The 13299-nt window shown below is 45.2% G+C and overlaps 1 protein-coding gene across 1 annotated transcript in view; it reads right to left on the bottom strand.

Annotated features, from left to right (window-relative positions):
- Positions 1 to 13299, bottom strand: part of LOC107111907 (mucin-5B-like) — a gene marked incomplete at its 3' end in the record, with an annotated part of 105586 nt that overhangs the window by 3690 nt on the left and 88597 nt on the right. The window contains 7 exon segments of the mRNA XM_015412953.1: positions 2408 to 2530; positions 3084 to 3124; positions 3744 to 3848; positions 4375 to 4552; positions 7057 to 7088; positions 8120 to 8244; positions 10020 to 10089. Of these exon segments, the coding sequence (XP_015268439.1) occupies positions 2408 to 2530; positions 3084 to 3124; positions 3744 to 3848; positions 4375 to 4552; positions 7057 to 7088; positions 8120 to 8244; positions 10020 to 10089 (674 nt within the window).

The raw sequence follows: 13299 nt of genomic DNA, 5'->3' as shown, positions 1-13299 counted from the left end.
CGGACAGCGCTGGCTCTTCGGCTTTGAAACGGAGATGAGCACCGCAACCCTAGAGTCGGATTCGACTGGCTTTCGAGCAAGGGAACCTTTACCTTTACCTTTACCTACAGCAGTGACCTCAGCTCCGAGCCTGCTTCAGGAGCATGGAGGGGGTGGGAACCTTTCAAGCCCTGGCTGGCCAGCCAGCTTAGTGGCCTTTCAAGCCCTGGCTGGCCAGCCAGCTCTCCTGTGGGCTGGCTGGAGGGGTGGAACTCTGGGAGGCAGTCCGAGAGCTTGGGGCTTCTGTTCCAGCCCACCCCCTACCTATCTGGCCAGTTGCCATGAAGCATTCCCCCTTAGTTACTTTCAGGCTCCCTTCCCCAGCCTCCCTGGGTTTGAGTTGCTATGGGTTTGTGTTTGGTTTACTTGGTTGTTTTCACTGCATTTTGTCACAGCTTTGGTGGGAGGTTTGGGCATTGGGATGGATCCAATTGGGTGGGAGGCTGTGCCTGCGTGCCCACCTCCCCCGTTTTGGGAACTACCGCAGGGGGTCCTGATGGTGGAGCCATATTCAGCCACACACCCAGGTGAGGGCTGTCGGCTGTCTCTCACCAACAGGTAGCAAGGGAGCCACACAGCGGCTGCTGCCCATGTAGCATCCCGGGGATTGCCAGGCTGGGGGAATGGGGTTATATCGGGTAGCAGGTGGGTTGCCCAATGCTGGATCCATCCCCATGCTGTGTCAGTATTCCTTCTGCAGTATTCAATAAAAGCTGTGGCCTGTTTCCCCCCCAGTTATGTCTGTATGGTATTTTTGCCTTCCTGCCTTTGCCATCTTGGACCGCAAGTGAAGGAGCTTTGTATCCGCAGCAAACCATTCGGTTGATGCAATTGGCCGTGGTAAGTAATGCGCTTTTTATTGAATGTAGCATCTGGTACTGACTCAGTGCAGTGTGCTCCGTTGATATCAGGGTTCAAGGATTGAAGAGAATTCCCTAAATACAGGGATAATTACTGCACTGAAGACTGTGACTGATTTCACACAAGAGCTGTGCTCTTGTGTGAAATCGGTCTGTGTGTGCTGAATACTGGGAATCTTTAACATTTACCAGATCTCAATACAAGTTCTGACAAGAACTTCAATGGATTTAGAGGGCAGGATTAGTGACAAAGAGTACCAGTCCTTGCTGGCTAAGTCACAGCCTTTTCTCACATTATCGGTGGCCCAATCTGCATCTAGTATTTGTTCCGTTGTTGTACCAAACTCACACTGGAACAGAAAAAAGATGCAGCTCAAAACCACATTCAAATACCCAGGCCAACACCGTACTGACTGCAGAGTCACCCCCAAATGGCCATAAAACTGCCATAAGTCTATGCCAACAGCCACCATAAAACCAGAGATCAAAGGAAGTGAAAGCAGCATGCAGTTTGGATGCTGCTATAAAATTCGACAATCAATCAAAGTGAAAGTGGCATGCAATGTAGATGGGAATTTCTGTTCCAGTGTGGGTTTGGTAAGACAGCGGAGAAATGCTAGATGCAGATTCGGCCAGTGTGTATCACAGGTCTATAAATGAGGCTTGTAGATACTGGACACACTGATTCTCGTTTCTAGTTTCCTGGTTTTGGATTGTGTACTGACAACTGGACTGGAGGCTCTCATGTTCAGGTAGCCATATTAATCCACAGAATTCTATCTTCTATTCCTCTGAAGGTATGTATCCTGAGATGAAGCTTAATAACTTGAACCAAATGCAGCATACTGTTTAACACTAGCTGCATTTAGGCCTCATTTGTGACTGACAGTAAATTGTACAAGACTGATTTGTTGGACGCTCACATATACTCTTCCTTTACCTCCTCCCTTCTTGCTTAGAGATCCCAGTTATAAATTAACTCCTGTTACCTATAAGGTATGATACAGGCACGTGGATTACACAGATTTACCCCCCCTCAACCCAGGATTTTAAACTGGCTTTGCCCACTGTATATGTTAGTCTCATATCTCTTACTAATTTTGCTCTTGTCCCTGAATGCACTATGAACATATAAGTACAAAAAATTGGGGGGGGGGGACAATAAAGGAGAAAGAAATGGAAACATGAGTAATGTTGTAAAGATAAAATGGAGAAGAACTATGTAAGCTGCTTTGGGTCTGACCTGATGGGAAAAGGCAGAGTAAATAAAACAAAATACCAATGATCAGGATCAGCCCAACTTCTCTATGGTGGAACAAACCTCTTCAGGAAACTTTCTCCCACCATGCCTTTCTGGATCCACATTCTCAGGAGAATCAAACAACTATAATGAGAGGGCAGCCACGCTCTAATAAACATGACCATACAATGGCACAGGGTCTGGACAGAACGAGAGATTACTTGAGCCTAAGAAACGGAGCAAGGCAGAAGGCAGAATGAGTATTTACCTGTGGACATTCTGTGGAGCACTTTACTGGAGTACACGTAATTTGGTTGATTTGGGTCTCAGGATCCTTGGTTTCAGTACAAATGCATTCCTCACAAGAGTTTAAAGGTACCAGTGATCCAGGCTTAAAGGAGGTAAGCAGAGTGAGGAATTCTGTCAAGTAAATTTATACTAAACCAGAAATATATATTCATGCACACGGCTTCATTAGTCTGTACAGCAGGAGGAGACACAAGAGGTAAATGGCTTCTAGCTATTAAACGCCCAGGGAACCTTAAATAAAACACCCCCACAAGAGTACCGTGTTTCCCCGAAAATAAGACACTGTCTTATATTTATTTTTTCTCAAGAAGACACACTAGGACTTATACCACAAAGGCATAGAAATCCCGCTAGGTCTTATTTTGGGGATAGGTCTTATTTTCGGGAAAACAGGGTATTATAGAAGGATTTTCCAAAACAGAAATATTTAAATCTGCCAAAGTATAATGGAGAAAATCTATAAATTAGAACAATGCTGCCAACAGCATCATAAAGGCCAGACACTTCAATATGATTGCAGAGAGATATATACTTGGTGATGATTTTTAAAAATGGAAAGCTGTCATATCGGGAATCTTCTCTAATGACAAGTGAATGCTTAAAGCCATGCCTTAGCAGTGGGTGGCAGTCCTTACCTGATATTCAGTTCCTTTAGATACACATACACCTTTTGGTACTGTAAGTAAAATAAAAGAAGAACACATTTATAAACGTTGGCGTCTTCTTGTTTACTATTACATGGTTTTACAGATTTTTCTTCTTCTTGGTTTTCTGCTATTCAGATTTTGGAAAGAACCATGGTGGCAAATAGTATTTTTAGTCAGATCATCACAATCAATAGGCTATATCATTCTCCTCAAAATATTGGGATTCTGTGAATAAATTCTACTTTAAAGGCTACTTTGATTTTTCGTCTCTAGTGCTTTCAGTCCAAAATTATGAATCGAAACCATGATTCTTTGTAACATTTTCTGTTTTCTCACACTGAGCTTTCTTCTGTATAATATGTGCATTTTCCCAATAGTATATGTCAATAAATCAACATCATAAATTATGCACAATAATATGTATGGGTGATATACATGGTATTTATATATTCTGTATATGCTCTGGATGAAAACCATATAACATGCATATACAACAAAGATGGATTTTCAAAATCCACAGTGTATTACAGAGATTGGCGACCTTTGACAAAATTATAAACCAATATAAAACTAAATGAAATAGGGAATATTTGCTTATTCCTATTCTGTTTCCAATTTAAAAAAAAATTATGGTAACTTGGTACTCACCACAGGAATAAATAGAACAACATCCACCTTCAGAAGTTGCTGTTACTAACTGGAAGCCTGGGTTGCATTCCCTTTTGGGCATAGTACAAGACTTTACATCACATTCTGTAAATTAATAAATAGATAAAATAAGGGAATTCAATTTTTTTTTTGAAGATGGGAAATCTTTATTTATTAAAGACTGGTACCAAATTTTCTGGGAATAAAATCTGGGATTATCCATCTTCCATATTCATAAAGAAACAGTACAGAAAAGGTTACATGTATTTTGCATATAAAGGTAAAGGTTTCCCTTGCTCGAAAGCTGACTCTAGGGATGCAGTGCTCATCTCCGTTTCCAAGCTGAAGAGCCAGTGCCGTCCGAAGACGTTTCCGTGGTCATGTGGTTGGCATGACTAGACACCGAGGCGCACGGAACGCTGTTACCTTCCCACTGAAGTGGTACCTATTCATCTACTTGCAATTCCTTGCTTTCGAACTGCTAGGTTGGCAGGAGCTGGGACCAGAGTGGAGAGCTCACTCCGTCTTGTGGCACTCGGGTCTTGAACTGCTGAACTACTGACCTTCCAGCCTGCAGTTCAGCATCTTATTAAAATGTGTATGTTTTTATTCTACAATTGAGAAAACTTACCACACACTGTCTCTGTACAGCAGGGGTCTTTTGAATGTTGACGTACTATAGGTACAAATCCTTCCTTTGTGCAAGTAATTGGTGGGGACTTTGCACAAATGTGGGGTAAACAAGTGATGTTCAGTGTTTTGTTGCTGCAGGTACAGATCTGACAATCTTTTTCCCATATTTCTCCTGGCTGCATATATATCAAGCAAAAAAATAATAATCATCAATCAGGGTACTTCACTGAATAATTCTGGGAAGGAATTTCAGTCACAGCCTTCACCCCCTAATGTCTATAGCCAAGGACAATTTTCTATATTATAAGTTTAGCACACAAGATTATCACTAAATGTCACCCTGTTGACATCATTAGTAATATGGGCACAATCACACGCACAATTAGCCCCACCATAGGCGCAAATGCCGGGCCAATCAGACACGAACATCTGGGAAGCGCCCTGCACCCATCCACAACCTGTTTTGCTCCGCCGCAGAAGCGGAGTAAAAAGACACCGGGGAAAATCCGGTAGTAAATGGGTCGCAACAGGCCACGGACGGAGTTTCCCGTGTCTGATCGCTCCAGCGCGTTCTCATAGTGTCGGAATGGTCTGATCAGGCCATCCGGGCTCCGTGCCATTGTTTTTCCCCTCTTCTCAGTATGCACATCATTGCAAACTCCACTGGGAGACCTCAGTGTGGAGATGTGATTCCTCGTGTAAGCGCATGGGGAACAAACAGCAAAAAACCCCAACCCGACTCACCCGCGGTTGCATCTGATCACGCAGTGGCGGGCTGTGCCCACAGCTTCCAAGGACTGTGTGATCGCACAACTGCGGGTCAAATTTCTCCGGAGGAAATAGCCTTGCTCCCCCCCCCACTTTATCTCGCTCTTGTGACCGCCCCCTATTTAATTGGAAATGCTTTACAATCATTATCTTATTTGCAACATTATTCCTACCAAGAAGAAATTAGGTATCAAGAAAGCTATCCCCTGAGGGCAAAACTAGATGATATCCAGCCACGAGTCAGGTTGGAAGTTCGATCTAAATCAGATTCTGGCATGCTTAGGAACTTTGTTTCCTGCAGGTAACATTTGGGAATGATACAGTTAGAGTCAGGTTGTGCTTGCTATATTTAGCAACTTGTGGCCAAACCCTTGTCTACCTTGGCACCTAATTCATAGCAAAAAATAATAATAATAATAGGCTGCAATCACATGCGCCTTTAGATCCGACATAGGTGCGACGAATGCCTGATGCCAGTTTGGTGTAGTGGTTAAGTGTGCGGACTCTAATCTGGGAGAACCGGGTTTGATTCCCCACTCCTCCACTTGCACCTGGCTGGGTGACCTTGGGCAAGCCGTAGTTCTGATAAGAGCTGTTCTTGAAAAAAGAGCAGTTTCTGTCAGAGTTCTCTCAGCCCCACCCACGTCACTGTTGCGAGGAGGGGAAGGGAAAGGAGTTTGTAAGCCGCTCTGAGACTCCAAGTGAAGGGTGGGGTCTAAATCCAATCTCCTCCTCTTCTTCTCCTCGCACCTGGCTGGATGACCTTGGGCAAGCCGTAGTTCTGACAAGAGCTGTTCTTGAAAAAAAGAGCAGTTTCTGTCAAGAGCTCTCTCAGCCCCACCTCACAGGGTGTCTGTTGTGGGGAGGGGAGGGGAAAGGAGTTTGTAAGCCGCTCTGAGACTCCAAGTGAAGGGTGGGGTATAGATCCATTCTCTTCTTCTTCTTCTTCTTCTTCTTCTTCTTCTTCTTCTTCTTCTTCTTCTTCTTCTTCTTCTTCTTCTCCTCCTTCTTCTCCTCCTCCTCCTCCTCCTCCTTCTTCTTCTTCTTCTTCTTCTTCTTCTTCTTCTTCTTCTTCTTCTTCTTCTTCTTCTTCTTCTTCTTCTTCTTCTTCTCCTCCTTCTTCAGAGAGTGATCAGACAGCAACATCTGGGAAGCATCCCGCAGTCCTTGGCAACCCATGCTGCTTCGCTGCAGAAGCAGCGTTAAAAGACACAGAGGAAAGTCCAGGTTCCAACAGGCCACGGACGGGTTTTCCTGTCTGATCGCGCAAGCACGCTCTCATGCCATTGGGATGGTCTGATCAGGCCATCCCGGCTTGGTGCCATTCCCCTCCCCCTTCGCAGTATGTGCATCATCACATACTCCATAGGGGGCTCCTCAGGGTGGAGGTGTGATTCCTCATTTATGCACATGGGAAACAAATAGCAAAAACAACAACAACAACCCAACTCACCCGCAGTTGCATCTGATCACATAGTGATGGGCTGCGCCTGCAGCTACCAAAGGAGGTGCGGTTTTGCAACTGCATGTCAGATTCCTCTGGAGGAAAGAGCCTCACTCTCCCTCCGCTTCAACTGGCACCTGTGACCGCAGCCTTCGTGGTTTTTATGAACCCCCGCATATTTCTAGTAGGACTTCAGGCATTAATGCATGTTATTCTATCCAAGAATGACTTAGAAGCTTTCAAAAAGTTTGGGAATAAATGTATAAACCATTCCTGCATGAAACGTTACAAGCTGGAGTGATTTGCAGGGGCATTTAAATGGATTCAAGGGATCAGCTTTCATGTGCATGCACACTTCTACAGCTTATACCTTGAGTAAAACTTTGTTGGTCTTAAAGGTGCCCCTGGGCTCAAAGGTTTTATGTGTTATTCTATTCACCTGTAAAACACAGCATTTCTGGTCCTTACCTGTTTTAATAGACCATCCGGTCTTTTGCAGCCTACAGAATAAGAGGATTAGAATATTAGAAACATAATTTCAAAAAAGGAAGTTACAAAAGCATGGCCGTAATCATATCTTAGGGTCCCAGGATTGCCGGATAGTATGTATGAGAAAGCTAAGGCCAAAAGCAGTGCTCACATATACAGATTCTCAAGGGACATATACAGGAATCCCAAACATACTTACTTGGGAATAAGCCCCAATAAATACAGTGAGACTTGATATCCAAAGTAATAGTCAATATGACTTGGCTGACCTGGCAATATGGCCAGGGTCCAACTTACCTGAGGGACCACCTTTCCCCACATATACCCCCAAGAGCACTTCAGTCGGGGACACAACATCGCCTGGTGATTCCAGGCCCCTGGGAGGCAAAGCTTGCTGCAACCAGGGCCAGATCCTTCTCAGTGGCGGCCCCCACCTGGTGGAACGAGCTCCTGGAGAAGATCAGGGCCCTGTGGGACCTTATGCAGTTCTGCACAGCTTGCAAGAGGGAGCTCTTCCGCCAGGCTTTTATATAGGGGCCACCACGACCACCACGACCATTATTACCACCATCAAGGGTGGAGAAAACGACGGGGTTATGGGCGGTCCCTGGGAGAACTGCCACAATTTTGCATGGCACTGATACTGCTGGACTGGCTTTGGTGCATCAACAGGACAATATCACCCTAATTAAATGGCTGATACCATCTTCGGAGACCATCCTGTTTGTATGGAGCACTTTATTCTGGCTTTGTTGTGATTTAATCGTTTTACTGTTTTATACTGTTTTTATGTATGAGCTTGTGCCCCTGTGTAAGCCGCCCTGAGCCCGTTTGCAGGGAGGGCGGGGAAAAAATGTTAATAATAAATAAATAAAATAAAAATACTTCCCCCAGTTTTGCCCGCCTTGCTGTGTCTACATCCTTCCACAGCCTGACTGTCTCACAATGCAACCTACGTTTTCTGCAGAAGCAGGATGCAGTGTCCACCTTCACATGGCAATTTGGACCAGCTTTATTCTTCACAATACCCTTCATTTCTTACCACAAGCAGAAACACAAATACTGTCATGGTCATTCAACTGAATCATTCCTTCGGGGCAGAAGCATCCTTCAGCAAGTGTTCCTGAGATGTCAACTTGTGGTGGATCGGTGCTGACAGCACTTTTCCTGTGGGATTATGGCAACAGCGTACAAGTTATCACTGAGTAAAGGGTTCCACAATTCAGTTAGTGCTATAGACCATACAAGAGTGTAACTACAATTGTGTCATTTTTTCATTTCTTTCTGTTTTCATACATACTCATTGTGAGCATTTCCATTCCTCCCGTTTCCTTTGCTGGTTTTCCTGTTTCATCAATTCTTATGTAATTTTGTGGCATTTATACACAAAACCTAGCCACAATCTCACCATCAAATTTTATTATTTTGGTCTAGGAAAAGACTATCACAACTTCATCCTGAACGCCTGTAATGTATCCAGTCCAGACAAGTCCAGAGACAAATGCCGAGCTTCGCTTCAAGAGACAATGGACTATGCGGATCCTAGCCCGCTCCAATCAGGGGGCTAGGTTCCCGGCCGAGAGCCTATGGGACTCTCGGCCACTGTAAATAACCTATAGGGAAGTAGGGGTGTGTTTTGGGTGGCGGTTTCTCGGGAGATATAAACCGGCCTGCGAGCCAGCCCAAGTCGTCTTGTTCCGGATAGAATAAAGTAGGCTTGCTGAAATCACTCTCCGTTTGCGTACTTTTCAACGCCCATAAAATCAATCGTGTAGTTGAACCAGAGCAGTTGTGAAATTTGGAAACATCTTCCAATGAAACGGTCAGAACACACTCACAACAGAATTTTTGTTTTGTTGGATTTTTAATGCACCCAACATTCTAGCATCCCTCAAAACGGTCCATTTTGGAGAGCTACTGTAAAGGACATGAAGCTATTTGTGGAGAAGAGAGGTACACAAACCCATTGCCTTAGCATCTGGACACCCTGTTGTGTCACGCTGCACTGCAGCAATGAAACCACCATGGGTTAGTGTGGCTAAACAGGAAGCAATATAACACATAGGCATTTTGTTTTGCGTTAGAATGTACATCTGAGTGCTGAAGTTGCCTTGCCTCATTGGAATGCCTGCTTGAATGTGCATTCGGATACTTTCCACATCATGCATCAAAATATTAATTGCAGTGTACATTCTGGTATGACAAGAGCTTGATTAGGCCTTTTGGGGGTAAAATGGCTTTGTGATGTGATTGGTTATTCAGTTCCATTATGTCATCACATTCATTACATGATTGTTGCTGACTGGCTGCGATCACATAACTCTGGCCCCAGCCAATCAGCAGAACTGAGCCTAACTGCAGAAATTACTATAAAGAGAGAAGCGAGTAATAATCTTTGTGAACAGGTGCGAAAAACAGCTGAAAAGCCGAGGGGTGTTTTTCATATTACTTTGAAGCACATTTTTTTAAAAAAAATCTCAAGGACTTTTGAGGGTGAATATTCAATATAGCTCTGAATCCCAGGATCACAAGAGTAATAACCAAGACCGATTTCACACAAGAGCTGTGCCGTGGTCGCGCCTCCCTTTGCCCCGCTTCTATCGGTCAATTTCCCACTCGAAGCCACGCGGCCGCATTTTGACCCACACCTTCGCCCGATTTTCCCCGCGGTTTTGTGATCCCGTTTTTTGAGGATCACAAAACCGCGGGGAAAATTGGGCGAAGCCGCGGGTCAAAATGCGGCCACGCAGCTTTGAGTGGGAAATTGACCAATAGAAGCAGGGCAAAGGGAGGTGCGACTGCGGCGCGGCTCTTGTGTGAAATCGGTCCAAATGAACATATGCAGGATAGGCAAGAATGACAAACTCTTTATATGTACCGATATAAATCTCATGGGGGAGCTGAATCAACTTACGCATATAAGGCCTTAATAAATCACTCACCCATTATAGCACGTGTGTCTTTCCATTCTCCCACATGGCTTGTAGATTTGACCTTGAGGGCATGCGAGTTCTGTGACACATTTAGAAATTTCAGTTATATCTATTCTGGTTTTCCATTTCCAAAGCATAAAGTAATTACACTGAAGGAGCTCCATGTCCATATCTCTTTGTACAACCAGAGCTGTCCTCTGACTGAGACCAATGACAAAGCCCTTCTTTGTGGGCCAGAACTGTGGCATCCTTCATTCATTTCAGCAGGGCTTCTCCAAGGGCTCTATTAACATGAATGGTGGCTGTGCTGCAGTAATGCTTACTAATTTGCACCTTGAATCATTTCAGCACATATTCAGGTTTCGGGTTTTAAACAGACATAATTAAGGCAAATCTTGCTCCAAAAATACTATTTCTGTGCCCTTCTCTGACTTGTATGTAAACTAGTTCCAGGATGTAGGCTGCATAAAAGGCTTTCTTAAAGGCCATTCAAAGCCAGAAGTTAACAGGAAGGCACCCTGATCTGTGCAGACCTTGCTGGGCCTGTAATTACACAGATCTCTGGAAGTTTCTCCTTAGCAATGGGCATCTTGTCTGAGGGGATCTCTAAGAGAGGAAACACTGGAGGAACTCGGGCATCACTTGCAATGGGTCAAAACAGTAACCTGCACCAAGCAAGGAATTCATCATGAAGCTAGGACTTAGGGCTGATGATGAGGTAACCACCTAGTGGTATTTTGGGGACTTGGACCAGCCAGTAAACATGAGGTGAGGCCTGAGGCTATGCTTTCTGAAGCTCCTGAAAAGAAGGAGAACTTCTCAGTGCGCCATATATATTTTTTAAAAATTAATACAACAAATAAAATGCAGCTAGGGTTATCAACCCTAGCTGGGGTTGCCAGGTCCCCTTGTCACTCCGGTGGCGGGGGGGGGGGTTGGGAGGCATTCCAGGGGTGAATGGGTGAATGCCCCCAAACCTGACCACCCACTCGGCCACCCCACTCCCTCCCCTCCTGGCTGATTTAAAGGGGCTTCAGCTGATCGGTGGGGATCATGTGGACCGCCAATCAGCTGGAGGGACCTTTAAATCTCTTGAGATGGATAACCTTAAGCCCTTCGACTTTGGAAATAAAGTCTTTCGTGTCCTGCAAGTAAGAGTGTATTACAAAAGTTTGTAAAAAGGAGTCCACATATTGAGATAATGGTTCCAATATTGAATTGGTAAAAGGTAAAGGTAAAGGTTCCCTTGCTCGAAAGCCAGACGAATCCGACTCTAGGGTTGCGGTGCTCATCTCTGTTTCCAAGCCGAAGAGCCAGCACTGTCCGAAGACGTTTCCGTGGCCATGTGGCCGGCATGACTAAACACCAAGGCGCACGGAACGCTGTTACCTTCCCACCGAAGTGGTACCTATTTATCTACTAGCAATGTCTTGCTTTCGAACTGCTAGGTTGGCAGGAGCTGGAACTAGGGACGGGAGCTCACTCCGTCATGCAGCACACTCGGGTCTCGAACTGCTGAACTACCCGACCTTCCACAGCCTGCAGTTCAGCGTCTTAACCACTTAACCTGAAACAATAGGGTGTCCGGGAGGTGGCATCCCAGGCTTGTGTATTTTCAGAAGAACGTAACAAAGAGGAACGTGTGGATGTGGATTGATCAAGAATGAAGATGTCTGCTGGGTGATGTAATCCAAAGCTTCTCAACTAGTAATTTTAATAATGTTGGAAACTTCATCAGTCAGATCATATGTGATCCGTTGGTAAAAATTGCAGTCGTTAAGTTGCCTTGTTATCTCATTGATGTAATCTTGACGGTCCAAGAGGACAATACCACCCCCTTTATCTGCACCCTTAAAAATAACTGAAGCATCTTGTGAAAATTTTTTTAGAAGATCCACTTGTGTACAGATAAGATTATACATAACAGGAAATCTATTCTGTTCTATATATTCAATGTCTTCTAATACACGTCTTTCAAAGACGGTAACTGATGGATTATTAATGAAGGGGACGAATTGTGACTTTGTTCTCAACGGATTAGAATTAAGACAACCCGAATCTCCAAAAAAGATCCTTTTTGCGAGCCAAGCATACGTCCTGCAACCGCCCCTCTGCTTCTCCTCCTGCTAGATCTAAAGGGCCCTTCAGCTGATCAGCGGGCCACATGGCCCCTGCCGATCAGCTGAAGCCTCTTAAATCGGGCAGGCGGGAAGGGAGAGGGTGGCCGGGTGAGTGGTCGTACTTGGGGGCGGGGCTTGGGTTGGGGTTTCCTCACTGACCAGCTGGCCAGGGGCATATTGAAGCCCCTAGAAGCAGGGAAACCCCCACCCAGACCTGAGGGCTGGCAACCCTAGCCCTAGCTGGCACCCCAGCAGGAGAACTGGGGACAACGACAAGATACTTAGCATTGTGTCAATATACAATGTCACTTCTGATGCAAAACTGGGAGTGAGGTAATCACATTAGTGCAATGCTCTAGGATTCATCCAAAACATTGCAGTTAAGCCACATGGAGTCGCGGGTGAATCTTAGACAATCATGCCTAATGGTGCACTTCACTCCCCCCCCCCCTGCTGTCCTGTTGAGCAGTGGTGGGGAATTGTGGCTGATTCTGAGAGGTCCCCTGCTCCTGCTTGTGCCCATCCCTTCTCTGACTGTGCTACCCAGGGGTCATTTCGTAGAAAAAGAGGTGCATGAGCTCATTAGCATAACTTATTAGCATAACTTATTTGCACATGCCACACCCCCTGATATCACCGGAACTGTGTTAGAAGGCAACACCCACCGCTCAGGCTCCACTGAACTGTTTTGGATTGCTAGCTATGGGGGCGGGGCCCCACACAGATCTGCCCTCACAAAGGAGGGAGAGCTTGTACCCGAATAAAACTTGGTCTTAAAGCTGCCACTGGACTGTTTTGGATTGCTATCTATGGGGGGGCTCTGTAACTTACGGGAGCATGGGGCGGGGCTTGTTGCATGTGCCTGCCCTCTTGGCTCTTTACTGCCGGAGCTCCGCTCCTGTGCACTCCTGCAGAAAATGACCCCTGGTGCTACCTCATTCTTCATTTGGTGGACTGCGTATATAAATCTCAACAAATCCTTACATTTGTTATTAGTTGAGGAACAATTGGTGTGAGGGTGCATTCAATCATGTCGTTCTCTACCTAAAATGGTATAGTCCAGGAAGGGCTGTACTATATTTTGCTTCTGGGCATGTGGACCATATTGACCTAGTCCATCTAAAATATATATTGGTTTTATGACATAGAATGTTTCTTTACTGTTCAGC

Source organism: Gekko japonicus, unplaced genomic scaffold (genome assembly GCF_001447785.1).
Source record: "Gekko japonicus isolate JY-2015 unplaced genomic scaffold, Gekko_japonicus_V1.1 scaffold2018, whole genome shotgun sequence".
NCBI lineage: Eukaryota > Metazoa > Chordata > Lepidosauria > Squamata > Gekkonidae > Gekko > Gekko japonicus.
This window is presented reverse-complemented; position numbering and strand designations above follow the sequence as displayed.